The sequence below is a fragment of the Engystomops pustulosus genome, chromosome 3, assembly GCF_040894005.1.
Source record: "Engystomops pustulosus chromosome 3, aEngPut4.maternal, whole genome shotgun sequence".
NCBI classification, from domain to species: Eukaryota; Metazoa; Chordata; class Amphibia; order Anura; family Leptodactylidae; genus Engystomops; species Engystomops pustulosus.
In genome coordinates, this window is record NC_092413.1 from 34,577,922 (window position 1) to 34,598,111 (window position 20,190).

At 41.4% G+C, this 20,190-nt stretch overlaps 1 protein-coding gene across 2 annotated transcripts in view; it reads left to right on the forward strand.

The window, feature by feature from the left end:
- TASP1 (taspase 1) overlaps positions 1–20,190 on the forward strand; it is a 96,414-nt gene that overhangs the window by 65,896 nt on the left and 10,328 nt on the right. For both annotated transcript variants that reach the window (XM_072140449.1, XM_072140448.1), the window contains 2 exons: positions 10,703–10,813; positions 11,077–11,150. In XM_072140449.1, coding sequence (XP_071996550.1) covers positions 10,703–10,813; positions 11,077–11,150 — 185 coding nt within the window. The remainder of the gene's footprint in view (positions 1–10,702; positions 10,814–11,076; positions 11,151–20,190) is intronic.

Sequence of the window (20,190 nt, forward strand, 5' to 3'; positions counted from 1 at the left end):
TTTTTTTAAAACAAAAAACAGGGAAATAAAAGAGCAGATCCTGCCAGAGGGGCACACATTGGAGGATTGGTTTACAATCCTTCATCCTGGTGGTAGATGTCCTTTAAAATTATGCAAATAACCCTGAGGGGGTAAAGCATATGGAGCACGGAGCCCATCAGACTCGTGTGCACTTTGATGGCCTTTTTTTTTCTAAAAACCAGGACATAAGAAGCTGAAAGAAGAGTGGATCCTGCCAGAGGGGACACACACCATTATCTTAGTGTGCTTGGTTTACAACTCTTCATCCTGGTGGTAGATGTTCTTTAAAGAAACATAAGCTGGAAGGTATAAAGCTACTTGATAACATACTGGTAGTAGATTATTACGGTAGGTCAATTTTTGTTGACAGGCTCCCTCTATGCAAGAAATATGAGCTGTAGAAAAGATTCAGTTTCTTCCTATTTATTTAACTACCTATATCTCTGATTTTGTAGGTCACAGAACCATCAAGTAAATTTGATTTGGAGGATGAGATTCTTATTTTTAATATAATACTGAAAGCATGTTTCAGTATGGCAGGCATTGCACTGCAGGCAGTATTACCCTATCATTCTTTGGAAGTTTGGAATGTAAAGGTGAAATATATGTAAACCAGTTGAATATATTTTTGATACATAGTCTTCAAGCCAAAATAAGTTAGTGTAATGTATATTGTCCACTTCCACTCCCTTGATCCTACAGATTTCTTGTCTAGTGACGATAAATAATTGCCAGGAGTTAAAAGGAACTATTTTTGTGGGTTTATCTTTTAAAGCATACCTGTCATCACTTCCCGGATTATACTTTACTTTCTTAACTATACAGGGCGTTCTGCATGATATAGAAACCTAAGAAAGGAGACTTTTCTTTTCCTCCATCAGTTTTGCTTGCTTCTGGATAAGCAAACTCATAATGTACCTTTCAGTAGACCTGCTGGGGAGGAAGCTTAGCAGCTTGGAGCATACCTGTAAGAAGCACAGAAGCGTTTAGCCTCTGTTATAGGCACCACTGCTCTTGGGGGGGGGGGGGGGGGAATAGGAGAATTATACTTATATTATTTAAGTCTTTCACATAAAATAGTGAATGTTCAAGTTTGTTTTGCAGAAAAAGGACCAATAGATCATTAAGAAGCTAGCTTATTGCTCTATTTCTACCCAAACCTGTTTTGAATTTGTCCTAACCATAGGCATGTTTGCTCCTGCACAATAATAATTCTTATAATAAGAATTTATTTATTTCTATAGCGCACACAGATTACGCAGATCTGCACAGAGCTTACCAAATTGGTCCCTTTTACTCAATGGGGCTCACAATCTAATTAACCTACCAATATGTTTTGGAGTGTGGGAGGAAACTGGAGACCCGGTGGAAACCCACGTGAACACAGACAGAACATACAAACTCTTTGCAGATGTTGACCCTGGGACTTGAACCCAGGTCCCCAGCACTGCAAGGCTGTAATGCTAACCACTAAGCCACCGTGCTCCTCTAAGGCTACATGCAGATAAATGTGTATTTTAACCATCCTGATGTATTTCTATGGTCTCACACATACACACGGCCCAGTGTGTGATATAACTACCGTGGCCACAAATTCTGAAGCAGGTCCTAATTGTGCCAGTATTTACAGCTCAGGCATTTGTCTTGTACACCGATGATGATGCACAGTCTATGTCCACTGTTTGCGGCCCAAATCTGTATGTAGGTAGCCTAAAGGGAAGATCACATATAGTAGCCCTACTTAGCCCAAAATAGGAATAAGCATGGATATATGTCAAACTAATACAGTCTTAAAAATTTGGCATTTGGCACAAAAACTGTGCAAAAATTCTATATTGGATCTCTAAGCCGTTCCCATTCACTTCTTCTAAAGGCACAGGGGTCCTGGATTTAAGTCCCATCCAGGTCAACATCTGCAAAGAGTTTGTATGTTCTCTCTGTGTTTGCGTGGGTTTTCTCCGGGTCCTCCGGTTTCCTTCCACACTCCAAAAACATACTTGTAGGTTGATTAGATTGTGAGCCCCATGGGGACAGGGACTGATATGGCAAGCTCTGTGCAGCACTGCAGAATATGTTGGCACTATATAGATAAAGGTATTCTTATTAAGATCACACAGTGGGATAAGGGTAAAGGACTAATGAACTTACAAATAGACTAAATAATTAAATCCAAAAACCTGCAATCTGCTACTGCTGCTATAGTACTACCTTACTTGTGCACTCAGATTAACCCCATTATGACCAAGATTCATTGATGCCTGAATGTCCAAGTCAATTTTTTTCAGTTCTGTTGTTGTTTAAATGACAATATCTTTGGAGACGTTTTGCATATCATAAAAATGTTTAGTTTGGGTTTTTTTTCATGACATGTGAGACTTGATAGAATAATTTTATTAACAACACTTTTTTATATAGAATTATAGAATTCTTTAGACAAATGTCTAAAAAAAAATTAAAAATATGCCTCTTTAAATCGTTTTCCTAATAAACTTATTTTAAAGAGCGGTACAATTTTATAAACCTTTACCAAAATATGTTCAGTTGCAGAGGTTGCATATATTTTTTCAAAGTCTACTGCATCTTCCTATGATTTCTTTCTTTAGCTGACAGGCTGGAGGGGAGCTCTGCTCCAAAAGTCATGTCTCCGGAACCATAGCACCTAGAAGCACAATTATGGTGTCCAATTAAAGGGTAGAATCTTTAATTTAAAAAGAACAAATGATGGCAGATGATGAGCAGCGCCTGGTTTTCTCCACACATACCGTGTAGAATTAACACCAAAAAGTTCAATCTTCATCTCATCAGACCAGATAATTTTATTTACCTTAGACAGGTAATCCTTTTTTCTTTTTTTTTTTTTGCAAACTGTATGCTTCCATGTCTTGCACTGAGGAGAGGCTTCCGTTGGCACACTCTGCCATAAAGCCTGACTGGTGGAGGCTGCAGTGGTAGTTGACTTTGTGGAACTTTTTCCCATCTCACTACTGCATCTCTGGAGCTCAGCCACCGTGGTCTTGGGGTTCACCTTTACCTCTCTCACCAAGGCTCTTCTCCCACAATTGCTTAGTGTGGCTGAACGGCCAGGTCGAGTAAGAGTTGTGGTCGTCCCAAACTTCTTCCATTTAAAGCTTATGGAGGGGACTGTGCTCTTAGGAAACTTGACTGCTGCAGAAATTCTTGTGTAACCTTGGCCAGACATGTGCCGTGCCACAATTCTGTCACGGAGCTCCTTAGGCAGTTCCTTTAACCTAATGATTCTCATGTGCTCTGATATGCACTGTGAGGTCTTTATATAGAGTTCTGACAGTTTAATTAAACACTGCTGAAGAAGTAGGGGGATCAGAAGGAAATGGACAGCATGTAAAGAAAATATGAGGGTCACAGCAAAGGGTCTGAATACTTATGACCAGTTTTTCTTAAAAAAACAGAAATGTATATATTTTTGCTAATTTATTATGTCAAGATTTAATGAATAGAACTTTTTTTTATCCTACCAATTGGCTGCAATAAAACAGGCTGAAAAATTTAAAGGGGTATGAACAATTTCCGTACCCACTGTATAATAGCTAAAATCTTGTACCCCATAACGTTCTGTTCTAATCCGTGCTCCTCTGATGTTTCCCCTGCCTTTACCCCATGCTGTTCCTAAGATGTGTTTTCCCTTAATCTCCATCCTCTGACCTTCATCTCCCCTGTTGTTTTTTCCCCTTATCTTGGCAAGTATATCATCTTCTGTAAAGGAGGCAAATAGCACTGTCACATTTACCTCTTTTTTTCCCTTGAGGCCGGGTTAAATTCACAACATCGTAGATACTTTGATCTCGCTTCATGCTATGAGGAGCTTTGTGAGAAACCAATGCACTGAATATATTTGTCAGTGTAATCACCTGCTGAACAATTCAACGCATTGAGAATAGTAATGTCTTTGTGCATGGATTAATACTATCCACATCATGCATCGGCCCCATTCATCATTTTCCTTCTTCTCTTATTTCACATGAACTGTAAGCCCTTGCGCATTCTAGGCATTAGTCTATATTTCTGGGAATTTTGTTTACCAAATTTCTGCTCATCTAATCGTCTTCTCTCATTCTTGGCAAAGAGATCTGTTCTGTACTTTGCCCTTTCTTATTATTACTTGATACACAGCTGGTGGAGTTTAGAAAAAAAAATAATTGTAGCCACCAAAGTTGGATTAATTTTGAAGAAGCAACTGAGGAAGGCTCCAAACTTTGAAGTAAAGCTTGATTTTCGACCAAAATGTTAATCCACCATCAAAATCGGCTATGATAAATCGAGGTTCTGTGACTGTGATTTGTAATCTATGGCCATGCCAATTCTGAGATCAACTTTTCAATTTATGCTAATGAGGCAGAAGTGCTGTTACACTGTCTCCATCTGCTCTATCAACACTTCCCCACACCCACAGCCTGCTGTAATTTCACAATAGCAGAAAAAATTTCAGTACACAGTGGGAGGGTTGATGTGCTCCTACACAGTGTAACAACTTTTGAAGATGCAAAACAAAATGGTTCTGGTAACACCCCCTACAGAGCCCCTCTGGCTCATTAGCATAATTTTAAAAGTTGTTTTTAGAGGAATGGAGTCCATGGTTTACAAATATAAAAAGATTACTAGAGTCACTGTGTCTGGGTCTATGAATAATTGTCCCTGGTATATCATGCCAGATGCTTTGATGGTATATTTAATTTCAAAAGTAACCGTCATTTAAAAAAACTTTTGATATAGTGCATGAAATTTTAAGGCCTTCTGCAAATAGATTAGTTACCTGGATCTTGCACCTTTCACTGCTATTCGGCAGCCTTCCCCCTGTTATCAGCCTCTGTCAGAGATGCCTCTGATGGCTGTTGCTTAACACTTCCAGTCCACACTGGGCTGAATACAGAGAGAGAATGTGATACACACCCCCTCTCTCCCTGCTCTGCTTTTAGCCGATTTCCTCATGGCTGCTACCAGCACTCGTGCTGCCAGGAATCCTAACTAATGTAATAACAAAACACCTACACACTCTCCAAGTAGACCATCTGCTTTCCCTACAACACTATATAAACAAATAATACACATTCCCCCCTCACCCCGCGGCAGCAGAAAATGGCAGACAGGGGAGAGAGAGAAGTGATAGGTGCACTGTTACTCTACAAATCTTCAATCTGCCCCATATGATGTGCTGCAGTTTTACATAGATGATTGAGAAGATAGAAGGTGTGATAGATGGAGGGAAGGGGTTAAAAAGACAACACACATAGAAAAGGTCCACAAATGGTTAAATAACTAAATATACACTATAAAAAGATCACAGTATGCCTATATAGAGGTATAAAAGGTCTAGTCCTCAGAACAAGTCAAGGTATTTGAACAAGTATTGCACATTACCCATAGAAATAACAGAGGACAAGGGACACATGTATACAGGTATATACAGCCCAAGGGTGGACACCACCCAACACATGTTTTGTCTTGCTTTCTCAGGGGTATGTGTGTATGTAGACTTGTAAGCTAATACCTTGAATTGTTCTGACGACTAGACCTTCCATACCTCTATACAGGTTACTGTGATATATTTATCATGTATATTTAGTTATTTAACTATTGGTGAACTTTTTCTGTGGATTTGTTTTAATTCATCTAATAATGTGTTATTTTATGCTTTCTATACTTTGGGTTTTGTTTTCTTTTTTGTGATGTTATTTGATTTTGGGAACAATTTATTTGATCTAGTGGGGATACATTGTCGCCTAGCCCCCTATTACTTGTATCGGTGGTTACTACCGGTAGTAGCAAAACTTATAATACTAAAACTTAACCTTCACATTTTCAGTTATGTATTTTAATAAGCCTCTTGGCTAAAAGCTCCACACTCGCCTGTGTAGGTGTGTCTAAGATGCACAAGCTATGTTCTCATTGGTCAGCAACATGTGCTTGTGATGTCACAGAACCATCTTGCTGATTATAGTTCTTTTGATTATAGTTCTTTTTTGCTATGGGCTAAAAAAAGGTCCTAAATGGGGACCGAGAGCTAAAATACTTTGAGTAATGATATCCAGGGACACCTGGAGCAGAATTTTTTTCTCTCAGAACGACGGTTACCCTTTAAGCATAAATAAGGCCCAGTTTGCATCTCCGTTCACATCTCTTCAAATTAGTTATTTGCATCAGTTATTGTGAGCCAATGCAGGGTGTGATTGAACATAGAACAGATCCAAGTCTTTCCATCATACCTTATCTCTGTATAGTCACTAGAAAGACCTTCATCTGAAGACCTAACGTAGATGTGAGCTGGGCCTAAGACAGTCAGCAAAATATTGATAATTATGAAGGAAGTAAAAATGATTTAGCATCATATGTTGTCAGCGTGGTCACAAGAGGTGGAATTTGAAGCTGCTTTGGTCCCAATGCAAAATCTCACAAAGCTATACTGCTGTAGTTTGTCTAAAGCAGTGGACCGCAACCACCAGGCTGCGGGCCGTGGATCACCTGCTCCTGAGCCGCGGGCAAAGGAACTTAAAATAAAGAACTGCATACTAACCTCCAGTGCTCCTCTTTAACCCGCGGCTTCCCTGCTGACGACCACAGGCACGTCTATGCACGATGCCAGTGCGCAAACTCTGTGACGCGCCCGATTACATAACAGTGCGTGCACACTGCCAGCTTGCATAGACGTGCCTGTGGTCGTCTGCCTGAAAGCCGTGGGGTGAAGAGGAACCTGGAGCTTAAGGGAGAGGAGTTGCATCATTTTATTTTAAAGGGGACTGCCATCGGGACATTACTATGGGGGCTACCATGGGGACAATCCTTTGCGGGGCTGCCATGGGGACATAACTTTGGCGGCTGGGCAGGGGACATTTCTAAGGGTGCTGAAATGGGCACATTACTGTGGGGGTTGCACTGGAGACCTTACTGTGGGGGCTGTGATGGGGACGTTACTGCGGGGGCTGTGATGGGGACGTTACTGCGGGGGCTGTGATGGGGACATTACTGCGGGGGCTGTGATGGGGACATTACTGCGGGGGCTGTGATGGGGACATTACTGTAGGGCAGCGGTGGCGAACCTATGGCACGCGTGCCAGAGAGGGCACGCAAAGCCCTCACTGCTGGCACTCGCCCCATCCTCCCAACCACTGCCAGGTGCGGACAACCACTGTCCACACCTGGTTGTCATGGCTGTTAGCAGTATCGGAGCTGGGTCACCGCCCCCCATCACCCCCTCCCCTGGAACTCATGCCTCATAACCACACTGAACCGAACTCCAGATGCTGCACCCCCCCCCCCCCTAGAACAACTGAGCAAGAGTAAGTAACATATGTATTTTTATTTATGTATTTATGTATATGCATATTATATTATAAATTTATATGTGCATTTATATATTTATACCTGTGTGAGGGCTTATTTTTTGCGTAACATATTTTACTTCTCATTTATTATTCCATGTCGTGTACTGGGAAGCTGGATTTTAATACTTTCGCTGTGCGCTCCAAATAATTTGTGTCCTTTATTCTTTGGTTCGGTCCTATGGCAGTGATACCAGATTTGTAGGTTTTATTGTGTTTTAATGCTTTTTCTATAATTAAAACAGTGTACGAAAAAGAAAATAGTTTCGCCATCTTGTGACTAAATAACTTTAGTGCACGAAGCTGGGGAGATTTGGTTTTTTTTGCTTAATGAGCCGTTGTTTTCATTGCTACCATTTTGAGGACTGCGTGACCTTTTGATAACTTTTTATTACTCGTTTATGTGATGTAAAATGGTGTAAAAGTGGCGTTTCAGTGTGTATAGGACTGCTGGAATCCGAGCTCAGATAGTCCTGTGTAAATTGATTCTAAACTAAACCGTCAGTTTTCTGGTTAAATTGCCGTACTGGCACTTTGCGATAAGTAATTAGGTTTTGGGTTGCGGTTTGGGCACTCAGTCTCTAAAAGGTTCGCCATCACTGCTGTAGGGGCTGTGATGGGGACATTACTGTGGTGGCCGGGTAGGGGACATTACTATGAGGGCCGGGCAGGGGGCATTACTATGAGGGCCGTCAGGGGGCATTACTATGAGGGCTGGGCAGGGGGCATTACTATGAGGGCTGGGCACTGAACAATACTATGGGGGTTGGGCTTGCGAACATTACTATGGAGGCTGTGATGGGCACATTAGTATGGGGCATGTGATGCGGACATTACTATGTGGTCTTGGCAGGGGACATTTCTATGGGAGCTGCGCAGGGGACATTTCTATGGGAGCTGCGCAGGGGACATTATCATTGGGGGCTGTGCATGTTTTGAGGGGGCCCTGCTTTGGACATTTTGTTTATGAGTTAATGCATTTACCCACGCTAGGCTTTTACTTAAGTCAGTAAGTCTCCCAGTTTATTTTGTGGTAAAATGTGGTGCCTCGGCTTATACTGAGGCCGATTTATACTCAAGTATATGTGGTATACAAAGGGGGACCATAGTAGCGGTCCCTGGAAAAATTTTTTGGTGCAGCTGGTCTCTGGATACAAAAAGGTCTAAAGCACTGCTCTCTCTATGTGAAAGAGACAACCTAGCGGCACCTAAGGTTCCCGGCCCCAAATGTGACCACACCCAATCCTCGTCAAGTTAGCTCCCTGGAGGTAGACTACATAATAGAGGTCAGAAACCTTTGGGATTGCAACACTGGATTAAGCAGGCATTTCATATATTTATGCAAAATTTTTTCCCTGCCAGAATATTTTTTCGTATTTAAAAAAAAATTTTTTAAAAAATCTCACACAGTCACATTAACATGTCCTCGTTTTCTTGTCCTTTCTGCAAGTGCCTTAAAAATAAAATAGTTCTGCTTTTTGGGAATTTGCTTCTAACTAATTGAACATCTGTTTTTCTTGCATGTTCCCTCTGTTTTAATTCCCATGTTTGCCCTTTAAACCATCTGCAATCTGTTTTCTGTTGGTTATTGCTTTCTTTTCTCAGCTAAATTGCCCTAACAAGAGTAACTTTGTGATTTAGTTATACGATCCCCACCATGTAACTCAACCACCTTATCTTCGATCGCTTTTAATTTGTTATATAATTTTGGACTGTCTTTTGTGGCATGTTGGGTCATAATTGTTTGATAAAAGGAGTTACTCTCTACAGGTATCAACAGATTACAAATTTTAAATGCTGAAATTGTTTTAAAATGTTATTAACATTTGTAAGAACTACTTGAAAAAAAAATATAATTCAGTTTCCTATTTTTCAGATTTTTTTACATGGTAGTAACCTCCTCTGCGCTCTTAATATTTATGCTATTGCTTATTGTTTTTTCTTATGGCACAGTTATTTTTTTCAGTTACCACCCCCACCAAGTCTTGGCATCCGTTAATAGATACAGCTCCATGGATTTAGACGGAAGTAGAATTTTTTGACTCTAAAAATTTCTGTTGATCACCCAATATGTCAATCAGGGCTTCTTACTTTATGGTAGGCAGTCCCAGGCTGTATGCTCAAGGGGACTACAGAAGAATTTCCAATTACATAATGCAAAGAGTTGGAGATGATTAGGGTGGAGAATGGTCCTCTTTAACTCTACAACTCTAAACTCTACTGGCTTTTAGTACACCTTAAGCACATACTACCAAGGCTTTCTGCATAATGTGTGCTGTTGCCCGAGCTTCAAGCACAAATAATGCCGATGACATCTCAAGCAGTAGGCTCATCTTTTGGTTGAGGAAACCACAGGCGTGAGCCCTTTCATGTAAATGGGTACATATGCTAGCTTTTTGTTTCAGCAGCTAGCAGTTTGTGTGCAGGGGCCTAATTAGACAAATTAGTGCCTTGTCCCAACTTGATATCATTACAAGGATATCCTGTAAATCTCTTATTTCATATACTGTATAAACTTGAGTATAAGCAGCGTTTTCCAGCGCAAAAATTGTGCTGAATAAACCTTATTTGACTTATACTCAAGTCTATAAAAATAAATAACATTGTACTCACCTTTTTGAAGCCCCCCCTGGGTCCCCTTCTTCCTCCGGGTGCTCCGGCGCACAAACAATGACGCCGGCAAGCGGCTGATGTCATTGTGTGTACGGACCGCGGGTGGGGACCTGAAGATAAAGCTGGGGCACCCGAAGCAAGAAGGGGACCTGCGGGAGTTTCAAAGTTGAGTACAGGGTTTTGTTTTTATATATATATAGGCTAGGCATACTGGCTGGCTAGATAATGGGGGACAGGGGCTGGCTGTATACTGAGGGACATGGGCTGGCTGTTTTCTGGAGGGCAGGGGCTGGCTATGTAACTGTTGCATATGGGCTGACAGGCTAAATTTTGGGGGCACTGGCTGTCTGGCTGTATACTGGTTGCATTGGCTGGCTGTATACTAGGGGCACGAGCTGACTGGCTGTATACTGGGGGCACGAGCTGACTGGCTGTATACTGGGGGCACGAGCTGACTGGCTGTATACTGGGGCAGGGGCTGCTGGCTGTATAATACGGGCATGGGCTGGCCAGCTATATACTGGCTGGAGGCTGTGACCAATGCATTTTCCACCCTAGGCTTATACTTGAGTCAATAGGTTTTCCAAGTTTTTTGTGTTAAACTTGGCTTATACTTCGGTCGGCTTATACTCAAGTATGTGCGGTAAATTATACATTTTTTCATGTTTAATGAATGCTCCTAAATATTTAAGCAAAGTAATATTTTTTTTTTTTAGGCTCACCCTTCCTGGCTAATGAAGATAGCATTCTTGGTGGTGTAATCGTTCTGCGGTCCTGTAGATGTTCATCGAAGATTGATTCCACAGAAGATAAGCAGGCTTTGCTAGGTAAACCCATATAAAACTTCAAGGGGTAAAAAAATAAGATCCATGGCTTTTGGGTGCTTGCAAAAACAATAAAGTACTTCTACGCGGCTCCTCCGACCCTTCCTTTCTGATGGGCGGCGCTGCAGGTGAATGGAAGTGGAGAGAAAGGTAAGCATAAGTAGTTTATTGTTTTTTAAGCTCGCCCCCTAGCCATATATACATTTTTTTTCATCCCCGAACAACCCCCTTATATATGAACCCTAATTCTTACTTTCAATTTTCAGTGGAGTTTCTGTGGAGCCACACTACAGAGAGCATGTGCGTTGGTTACATGTCTGCTCAGGACGGCAAAGCCAAGGTTAGTAAGGCACGATTCGTTCTCAGGTATTGAGATGGTATATTACAGCCGAATTGTTAGCAATCATTTTTTCCTGTAGATGAAAGTACGTAAAAAGTCTGACACTGTGCCTAGTTGAAGTTGGTAAATGTGTTTTAGACGTCCTTTTATGTTATTTCACTCTACAGTCTATAAAATACGCTGCTTGTGTTTTTCTGCAACATTTTTCTGTTACTTATCTGATCTTATCTTTTATATATTGTATTACACTCAAGAAATACAAATTCTCCAACGGCGTAAATTATGGCTTTTAAGTTATTTATTAGGTGCCAAAAATGTGTCTGCCCGTAATCGCTTACAAATACAGAAGCTCTTATTTGTTCTTTTATTTGATAAGGTTTTAGAAATATTATTCAAGGATGGGAAAAAAGAATGTTATACATTCTGTCAAAAGCATGTTCCAGTCACTGGTCTACACTGGGTCTTGGTTTCAGCTGCACCAAATCCATCAAGGCATAATGGACATAGGATCATTACGACCCACTGCCACCAAGTCTAAAGAAAGTAATAAGAATTAGCTGCCAAACAGAAGAGTCATCTCCAAGTGTAGTTAGGTTTTTTTATAGGTATCGGCATATTGTTTTTTAAATATTCTGATGAAATGACATTTCTAGATCATATTTTTATTAATCGTGCATTGTGTCCATTACAATTTGCTGTAATTCCTCGCCATATCAGACATGATATTAGATTATGTATTGTTTTTGGTGGGGTTTTTTTTCTTCATTCACTGTGCAAAAACAAGTCTTCTGTTTTAGTACTTTAGAATTTTTTTTTAATAAGTTCTTTGGGTCACTGTGCCACACCCAAAAAAATACCATTATTCTTTTTATGCTGATGGGCTTTTGTGAGGGATTGTTTATTTTGGGGTTGTTTTAGTTTATTGTTTATTAAAGTTTTTTGCTGGAGTTGGAATGACCATAACCAACAATTATGGTATCCTTTTTTTTTTTTTAATATCTATCTATCTATCTATCTATCTATCTATCTATCTATCTATCTATCTAGAAAAAGGAGAGTCCGAAGCAGCACAGATAAGCAAGGGTGCAGCAGCCGTAGGTCCCTTGGCCAGGGTCCGTCTAGGTAACTGTAGGAAAGAGGCAGCACTCCAAGGTACGTAGAAAATGGTGAAGCTTTATTCCATGTGCAACGTTTCGGTGTTGAAACACGCCTTTTTCAACCGCGAAAAAGGCGTGTTTCAACACCGAAACGTTGCACATGGAATAAAGCTTCACCCTTTTCTACATACCTCGGAGTGCTGCCTCTTTCCTACAGTTATCTATCTATCTATCTATCTATCTATCTATCTATCTATCTATCTATCATATATATATATTTGATATCTTGAAATTTTAATATTTAATATCTTCTCATATCTCATTATTTGGGAAAGAGGTGTTTTAACTTTTTAATACCATTCATTTTAATTTTAATTAACCATTTTATAGCATTTGTCAGGCTCCAGGGGCAGTGGACCCACTGGACCACCGCGGACGATGACGTAAGCCGACACATGGAACCGGAGTCTTAAGTGGGACACGGTTTTCACCAGAGCCCGCCTTAAAGCGGGTTGGACTTGCTACACCGTGGTACCACTAGGTCGTTCCACAGGTGCAGCCAAGGCGAAGTAGTGCAGCCAAACTCGTGGTCGGGGACAGGCAGGAGGTCGAGAGAGGCGGTACAGGATCAACGTCAGGAACAAAGAAGGATGTCAGGGCAGGCGCAACAGGTTCAGAGTCGAACACAAAACCGTGGTCACAATGGGAAATCCAAACACTAGCACAAGGCAGGGACAGAAGCTTTCTCAACGGCACGAAGATCCGGCAGGGGACACAGGAAGGGGGCTGGCAATTTATTAGGGAAGGCAGTCGGCCAGCGGCTATTATTGTGCCGATAATGGCCCTTTAAATTTTAGCAAGCCGGTTGCACATGCACCTTAGGAGACGGAGACGCATGCGGGATATGGGTCACAGAGGTGCCTGTGACAGTATTATAGGGTAAGATGGAAAAAACCCACTGGATTCCAGTACATAAAATTGGGCAAGTGGACAAGTACTCTGCAAGTTTGTAATATTTAGTTTTGGTGCTTATATGTAGATATATATATATATATATATATATTTACAATTTAAAAAAATTAATGACATCTTTGAAATCAACTTTAAATGACACCGGATGAATATCTGTATTTCTGGGTCTTGCAGTTTATATATTTATTTCTGTAGAGTAAAGAGTTTGTTTGTTGGTTTGCATGTTAACCCGTATCCACAAAGAAGATAATCTAATTGGAGAGGGTCCTACTGTTGAGACCCTACCAATCAAAAGCATGGGAACCCCAGCAAATGTATGGGTTCAGCATGCGTCCTTCTGCCCCATTCAATAGCAAGGGAATTTGGGACCTGGCCGAGCACAGTGTTCCAGGACAATGAATGGGAGTGCTGGAGATATCCCAGCTCTGTGATGGGCAATTTCTGACACTCTCATGCTATTACATAGCGGCGGGATGCATTCGTGGCCCGTTGCTTGAAAAATCACTGATAACAGAACCTTTTTCGATGACTATCTATTCCCTCATCTGTCTGATCCCATCTGTTGGACCCTCACCAATCTAATTATCCACAAGATAGGGGAGAGCGAGAAAACTTTTTACAACCCCTTTAAGCAAAACCAGAATCCTCATATAGGTATAATTTAACTTTGAGCATTAGAGGCGTCCTTAACGTAAAATCAATTTATCCAGTAAATTAACAATCAGCCCTGATGGCAGACTATGTGTTCTAGACGAGAAGTTGATTTTGGCAAAATTAAAAGCTTGAGCAATTTTCAAAGCATTTCATATCTTTTTGATGGTGAAAAGGGATTAAGAACAGATGCCGTAGGTGATGAATTTCACACGTTACAATATTGCAGATAGTTGGCTTCTATATCTAATTTATCCAGATTTACTATTCTGCTTTTTCAAAATAAAACAAAAGTTTATTCTTTTCAGGTGTTAACGCTTTGAGGCATTTAATTTTACAATTTTAAGTATTTTTTTTTCTTTGTTTCTGCTTAATATTCTTGAAAAAAAGACTGCTTTATTTACAGTGAGGTTAATTCAAATTATGTTCCCATTCAGTGGGGCCTAAATCCCCTACAGCATACAGTTGTAACCACAGAAGTGGTGTGCGGTGCCTTCCTGCCTTTTGGAGGTGTCGAGGAACAAAGCGTACATCTGATCCGTTGAGGGAATCACATTTCTCACTTATACTGCTATTTTTAATTTTGTAAAAGATGTGTGTTGGTATTTTAAGATGTGTTAGGCTATGTGCTCATTTTAGATTTATTTTTTTCACTTCTTGTTCGTGACCATGCTGTGATGAGGGGGACATAAAAGTAAGAGTAATTTTTCTAAACCTCATTTTCTACCATTTTTTTTTAATTCCCTAAAATTACCGCTTTTATTTTGTATAATTCATCATTAAAAGTATTTTAAAGGTGGTCCAATAATGAACTTGAAATCTTTTTAGAATTTTTAGCATTTAGTCACTTTTTCATATCTAAGTTGTCATCCATTGAAGCAATAGATAGTGTTTTGTGGATGAAAAAATTAATAAGGAAAAATGCAAATGGCTATAAAGTTGCAGCATTGTATTCTACTGCTCAGTCTATGGTAATGATAACCAATAAATTAGTTTTTGTTGTAATGACCACCTAGGTATCTCTAGTGCAAACATAAACCGGGAACGCTGTTTGATTCAAGCACCCATAGGGCTTACTAGGGTAACTCCACGATCAGGGAGAACCTGGGACTGTCCTTGTCAGGACAGGAGCAACATTTGGGTGATTAGGGCGAGTGAAGTAGAGGGCCATCTAGGGACAGTACATCCTTTCCTGACCTGATGCATCTGAGACCCATTATCTACTATCCTCGTCTTGTCCTTTCCCAGGATGGGTGAGATCTGAACATTTTCTACTTTTATCTATAACTATAGTTCCCCATCTTGAGTCTATAGTTTTGATGCTGTATGTGTTTGCATTTTTCCTCTACAGGTTAGTTACATTTTCCTTTTGGAAATCTGAGTACATATACTTAATGCTGTTTGTGTTTGCATCATACTGGATGGTTACTGTATCCCTTGGATTAACCAATGATTTGACTTTGGTCAGCTTGTTTTTTCTATGTTATATGTGATGGATTACGTTGGTACCTTTTAACCGTTATATTAAAAGTTATATTTTATATTTCCCTCACCTATTTATACATTTTTGTTTATTGGGATGGTGTATTCTTTGGCCTTGTCTATGGTATTTCATGATATAGGTTATTAGGCCTGTACTTAGATTTTTCAAACATAAACCTCTAACTGAAGACAAGAGAGGAAAACCCTATAAAAACATGAGATAAAAAAGCTATATTAATCCATACACTAATGGAAATCTATCATCTAAATCAGGGGTCTCCAACTCGCGGCCCGCGGGCCAATTGCGGCCTGCGGGACAATATTTTGTGGCCCCCACCTGGTCGCGCTGCATGGAGAGGGCTCAGCCGGTAAGTCTTTGCTGCATATTGCAGCAAAGGCTTACCGGCAGTGGCGTACTGATCGCGGTCGCAGGGGTCGCGACTGAGACCGGGCCCATGGTCAGTCAGAGGCCCGCACCTGACCCCTGCGCTGCGCTGATAACTCGGCGCAGCCCAGCGGGCAGATGTTTTAAATTGTGACAGCCGCGGGCCTTCCCGTTACAGCGCACGGACTGTTCTGTATCTGGTCCGTGCGCTGGATCAGGGAGGGCCCGGAGCTGTCCCAATTCAAAATAAGAACGGGCCCCCGATCCGCCCACCGTCCCACCCACCTCAGCGGCCGTTCCCACCCATCGCATCCATAGACGCCGACACGTCTGCCTGCGCCGGGTCTGCTGAGGTCCATGACCCGGCACCTGACCTGGCAGACGCGTCATCAGCCGTCGCCTGCGCCGATCTGCAGAAGAGAGAGCGCGAAGAGGAGCGGGATAACTAGGTAAGAGTTTTATTTTTTATCTTGCTTAAGTATATGGGGCCCTGTTTCTATTTGGGGGGGCATAGGTGAAAGTTAGGAAATTTGGGGGGATATTACCTATGGGGGACATTAATCACGGCTACTGCTGGGGGGGATATTAATTATGGCTACTGGAGGGGGGGGGGCATTAATCATGGCTACTGCTGGGGGGGACATTAATTATGGCTATTGGAGGGGGGACATTAATTATAGCTACTGCTGGGGGGGACATTAATTATGGCTACTGCTGGGGGGGACATTAATTATGGCTACTGGTGGGGGGGGCATTAATTATGGCTACTGCTGGAGGGGGGGACATTAATTATAGCTACTGGTGGGGGGGACATTAATTATGGCCACTGGTGAGGGGGGACATTAATTATAGCTACTGCTGGGGGGGACATTAATTATGGCTACTGGTGAGGGGGGACATTAATTATGGCTACTGCTGGGGTGGGCATTAATTATGGCTACTGGTGGAGGGGGGGACATTAATTATGGCTACTGCTGGGGGGAACATTAATTATGGCTACTGGTGGAGGGGGGGCATTGATTATGGCTACTGGAGGGGGGACATTAATTATAGCTACTGCTGGGGGGGACTTTAATTATGGCTACTGGTGGGGGGGACATTGATTATGGCTACTGGTGAGGGGGGACTTTAATTATGGCTTCTGGTGAGGCGGGACATTGATTATGGCTTCTGGTGGTGGGGGGGGGACATTGATTACTGCTACTGGTGGATGGTGTTCAATGTTTTTATGCATACTGGGGGGGGGGCCCTGTTGGGAATTTTGCCCTGGGGCCCAGAGGACTCTAGTTACGCCACTGCTTACCGGTAACACCCGCGATCAGTGCTAGCACCGATCGCGGGTGCTTTCACAGCGATGGCTGCCGGCAAATAAAAAAAATTATTTTTGTACAGGAGTTTTTATGGAATGGAGTGTCCCTGACTGGGCTCAGTGCGGTAGGAGCTTGGGACCCCTCGGTACACAGGACGCGTTCATAGAGAAAACACGTCTCCCAGCTTGGGGCTTTCCTTGCACTGGGAGACGCCATGACATTTGAATCTGAATAATGATATTTTGTAAGCGCATTTTGTGTGGAAAACTTGATGCGGCCCAGCCTTACCCAGAATCTACCTCCAACGGCCCCCAGGTAAATTGAGGCCCCTGATCTAAATCAAGCATGACAAACCAGGGACACTTACTCATAGATCCAGGCACAGTGACCATGGTAATCTTTTTATATTTGTTATTCATGGCCTCCTTCCTTCCAAAATCAACTTTTAAAATTACGGTAAGCTAATGTGCCAGAACGGCTCTGTTGGATGTTTCTAGAGCCCTCAGTGCTGCAACTTCAAAGGCTGTGCAGGAGCACTTCCCCCTCCCCCTGTGTGATATTACAGTAGGGAGGGGAAAGTGCCAAGGGGAAAGGAGAAGACATGCTACAGCAGAGTGTAAAAGCCTCTGGTGATGCCCCAATTAGCATAATTTTAAAAGTTTACCACAATCACTGTGCCTGGATCTATGCAGTCTTCTTGGTTTATAATTTTTATTAAATTTTAATTTTTCTTTAAAATTACACTTGTGCTAAAGTCAGGGACAAATCCACAACAAACTGGGCCGAACTAGACATTGGTCAAATACCCAGGAGTCAACTGGCATACAATTATCGAAAAGGTCGCAATTTCTAGGGCAGGGTAACTTTCCTTCCCTTACGCCACCTCCACGTCAAATGGGTGGAGAGAGTCGGGGTGTTAGATGGGGTTACTCCAAGCCAGCTCATTAGCTATAGCCTGTGCCTGTTCCCAATTAAGGCTATAGCGCAATTCTACATCAGACATGGTAAGCAGCTGCTTAGTATATCTTTGTGGGAGTTGCTGGGTGGGGGAACACCAAGAGCCTCCCTCTCCATTGAGCCTATACAATATGAAGAAAATGTAACATTTACATATTGTGCCGTTATGCCCCATGAGTATAGACATATGTGTCCTCTTAAACTCCAGCTCACCAGTAGACCCAGGTCCAGTAATGCACAAGTCCCCCTTGCTGTGAAGGTATAGCAATCCAATAAAAAAAAACTACCAAAAAAATGGGCAATATTATTGACAATATATTCAAATTTTTAATTTAACATCCAGTAAAACAGCCAACGTGTTTCAAACAGATGTCCTGTTCTTCATCAAGGGGCCCTTCATCAACACCCCTTAATAAATTTGACTTCCATGCAAGTGCATATGAATGAATGTAGATAAGATCATCACATCAAAACCAGTAATTACCAATATATAGGTTTTACCAGGTTTTTGTAGTAAAATTAGGGGCCTCGGCTTATACTTGGGTCGGCTTATACTCGAGTATATATGGTAACTTTTAAAGCGGAGAAGGCACACGGTCTCTGGTGTCAATACAGGACCTAAAGGGGCCATTTTTTGTATTTTTTTTAATGCAGGGAACCTGTATTCCTTTTTAATAGTTTTGTTTGCATTCGATTTAAAAACTGTTTAAAAATTGGAAAAACTTAAACTTCAATAACTTTTAAAAAGAGGGAAACACAAAGAACCTGCTCAGAATCTGAGAATCTTCTCAGCAATGCAAATTTAACAAACTTAAGTTGGTTTCCCCTTTAATAAAATAGAATTATTTGCATGTAAATGTGAACCTGCTTTTTCTTATTTACTTGTTTTGCCTTCTTTTATTGACAGATTTTATAGTAGAAGCAGATATTTCTGAGGAATCCTGCCAAGGAGACTAGGCTACGCAACTTCTAATCATACGTTTTTGGGATTGGCAGGAAACCAACACTAGTATTATAAAACTGTAGTCTTGCATATTAGGGTTTCTTTAAATGGTAAATTAGAACCTTTACTAATAATTTTATTCATCTTCATAAAACATAAAAGGGCAGGTGGTACACCACATACAATTAAAAGCCGTAATCCCATCTGCAGAGCACTTAGTGATACATACTTGTAATAATGCAGCCTTGTTCCCTGTCATTGTATAGTCATGTCTCCGACTTGTGTGGTTTCTCTGGAAATCCTTAACAACCACATTTTATCTGTGGCCTAAAGCTACACAAAACTAGAGAACATTGAGCAAGTGACTCGGGTTAGTTCTTCTAGAACAGCCTGAATCCATCTTCTATTCTTCTATTCTTCTTTTTGATTTATAAATTGTAATTCTTCTTTAAGAGTTCCTTTTTTTCCCCCAACTGGCAAGGCGAAAGTGTGCTATTGACTAGTGATAGACAACACATGAAACAGATGGCACATCCATAGAGACCTACTAACCACATTGGGGATGGTCCACCTTTGCTTAACCACCCAATGCTGGAGAAAAGATGGCGGCTCTTTTTTTTTTTTTTAACTTTCTGGAATCTTTTTGTCAGTGTTTAGGATGTGTAATCTGGACCGCCCCCTGTAGCAGAAAAGTGTTGTTAAGACCCACGGCAAAGTAAATTGGGAGCAGTGTATTATTCACAGAGGGTGACCACTTGTAGGGATAGCTATCAATAAGAAACTATTTACACTGACATTTTTTCCACAAAAATTGACATAATCTGCACCGTTCCTCTGCTCTTAAAATTCTGCCAGCAGATAGGACACTGTGTACCATCTCTTCAGCTCTTCCTGCTCTATAACATGCTGCCTGTAAATAGGACACTATGTTCAATCTTCGCAGTACATCCGGCGTTATTGCATTCTGCCTGCGGATAGGACACCAAGTACAACCTCTCAGCTCCTCCTACTCTATAACATGCGCCAACAGATAGGACACTATGTGCAATCTCCTCAGCTTCTCCTGCTCTATAACATGCTGCCTACAGTTAGGACACTATGTACAATCTCCTCGGCTCCTCCTGCTCTATAACATGCCGCCTGTAAATAGGATGCTATGTTCAATCTTCTCAGTTCATCCTTCTCTATAACATGCCGCCTACAGATAGGACACTATTTACAATTTGCTCAGTTATTTCTCTAT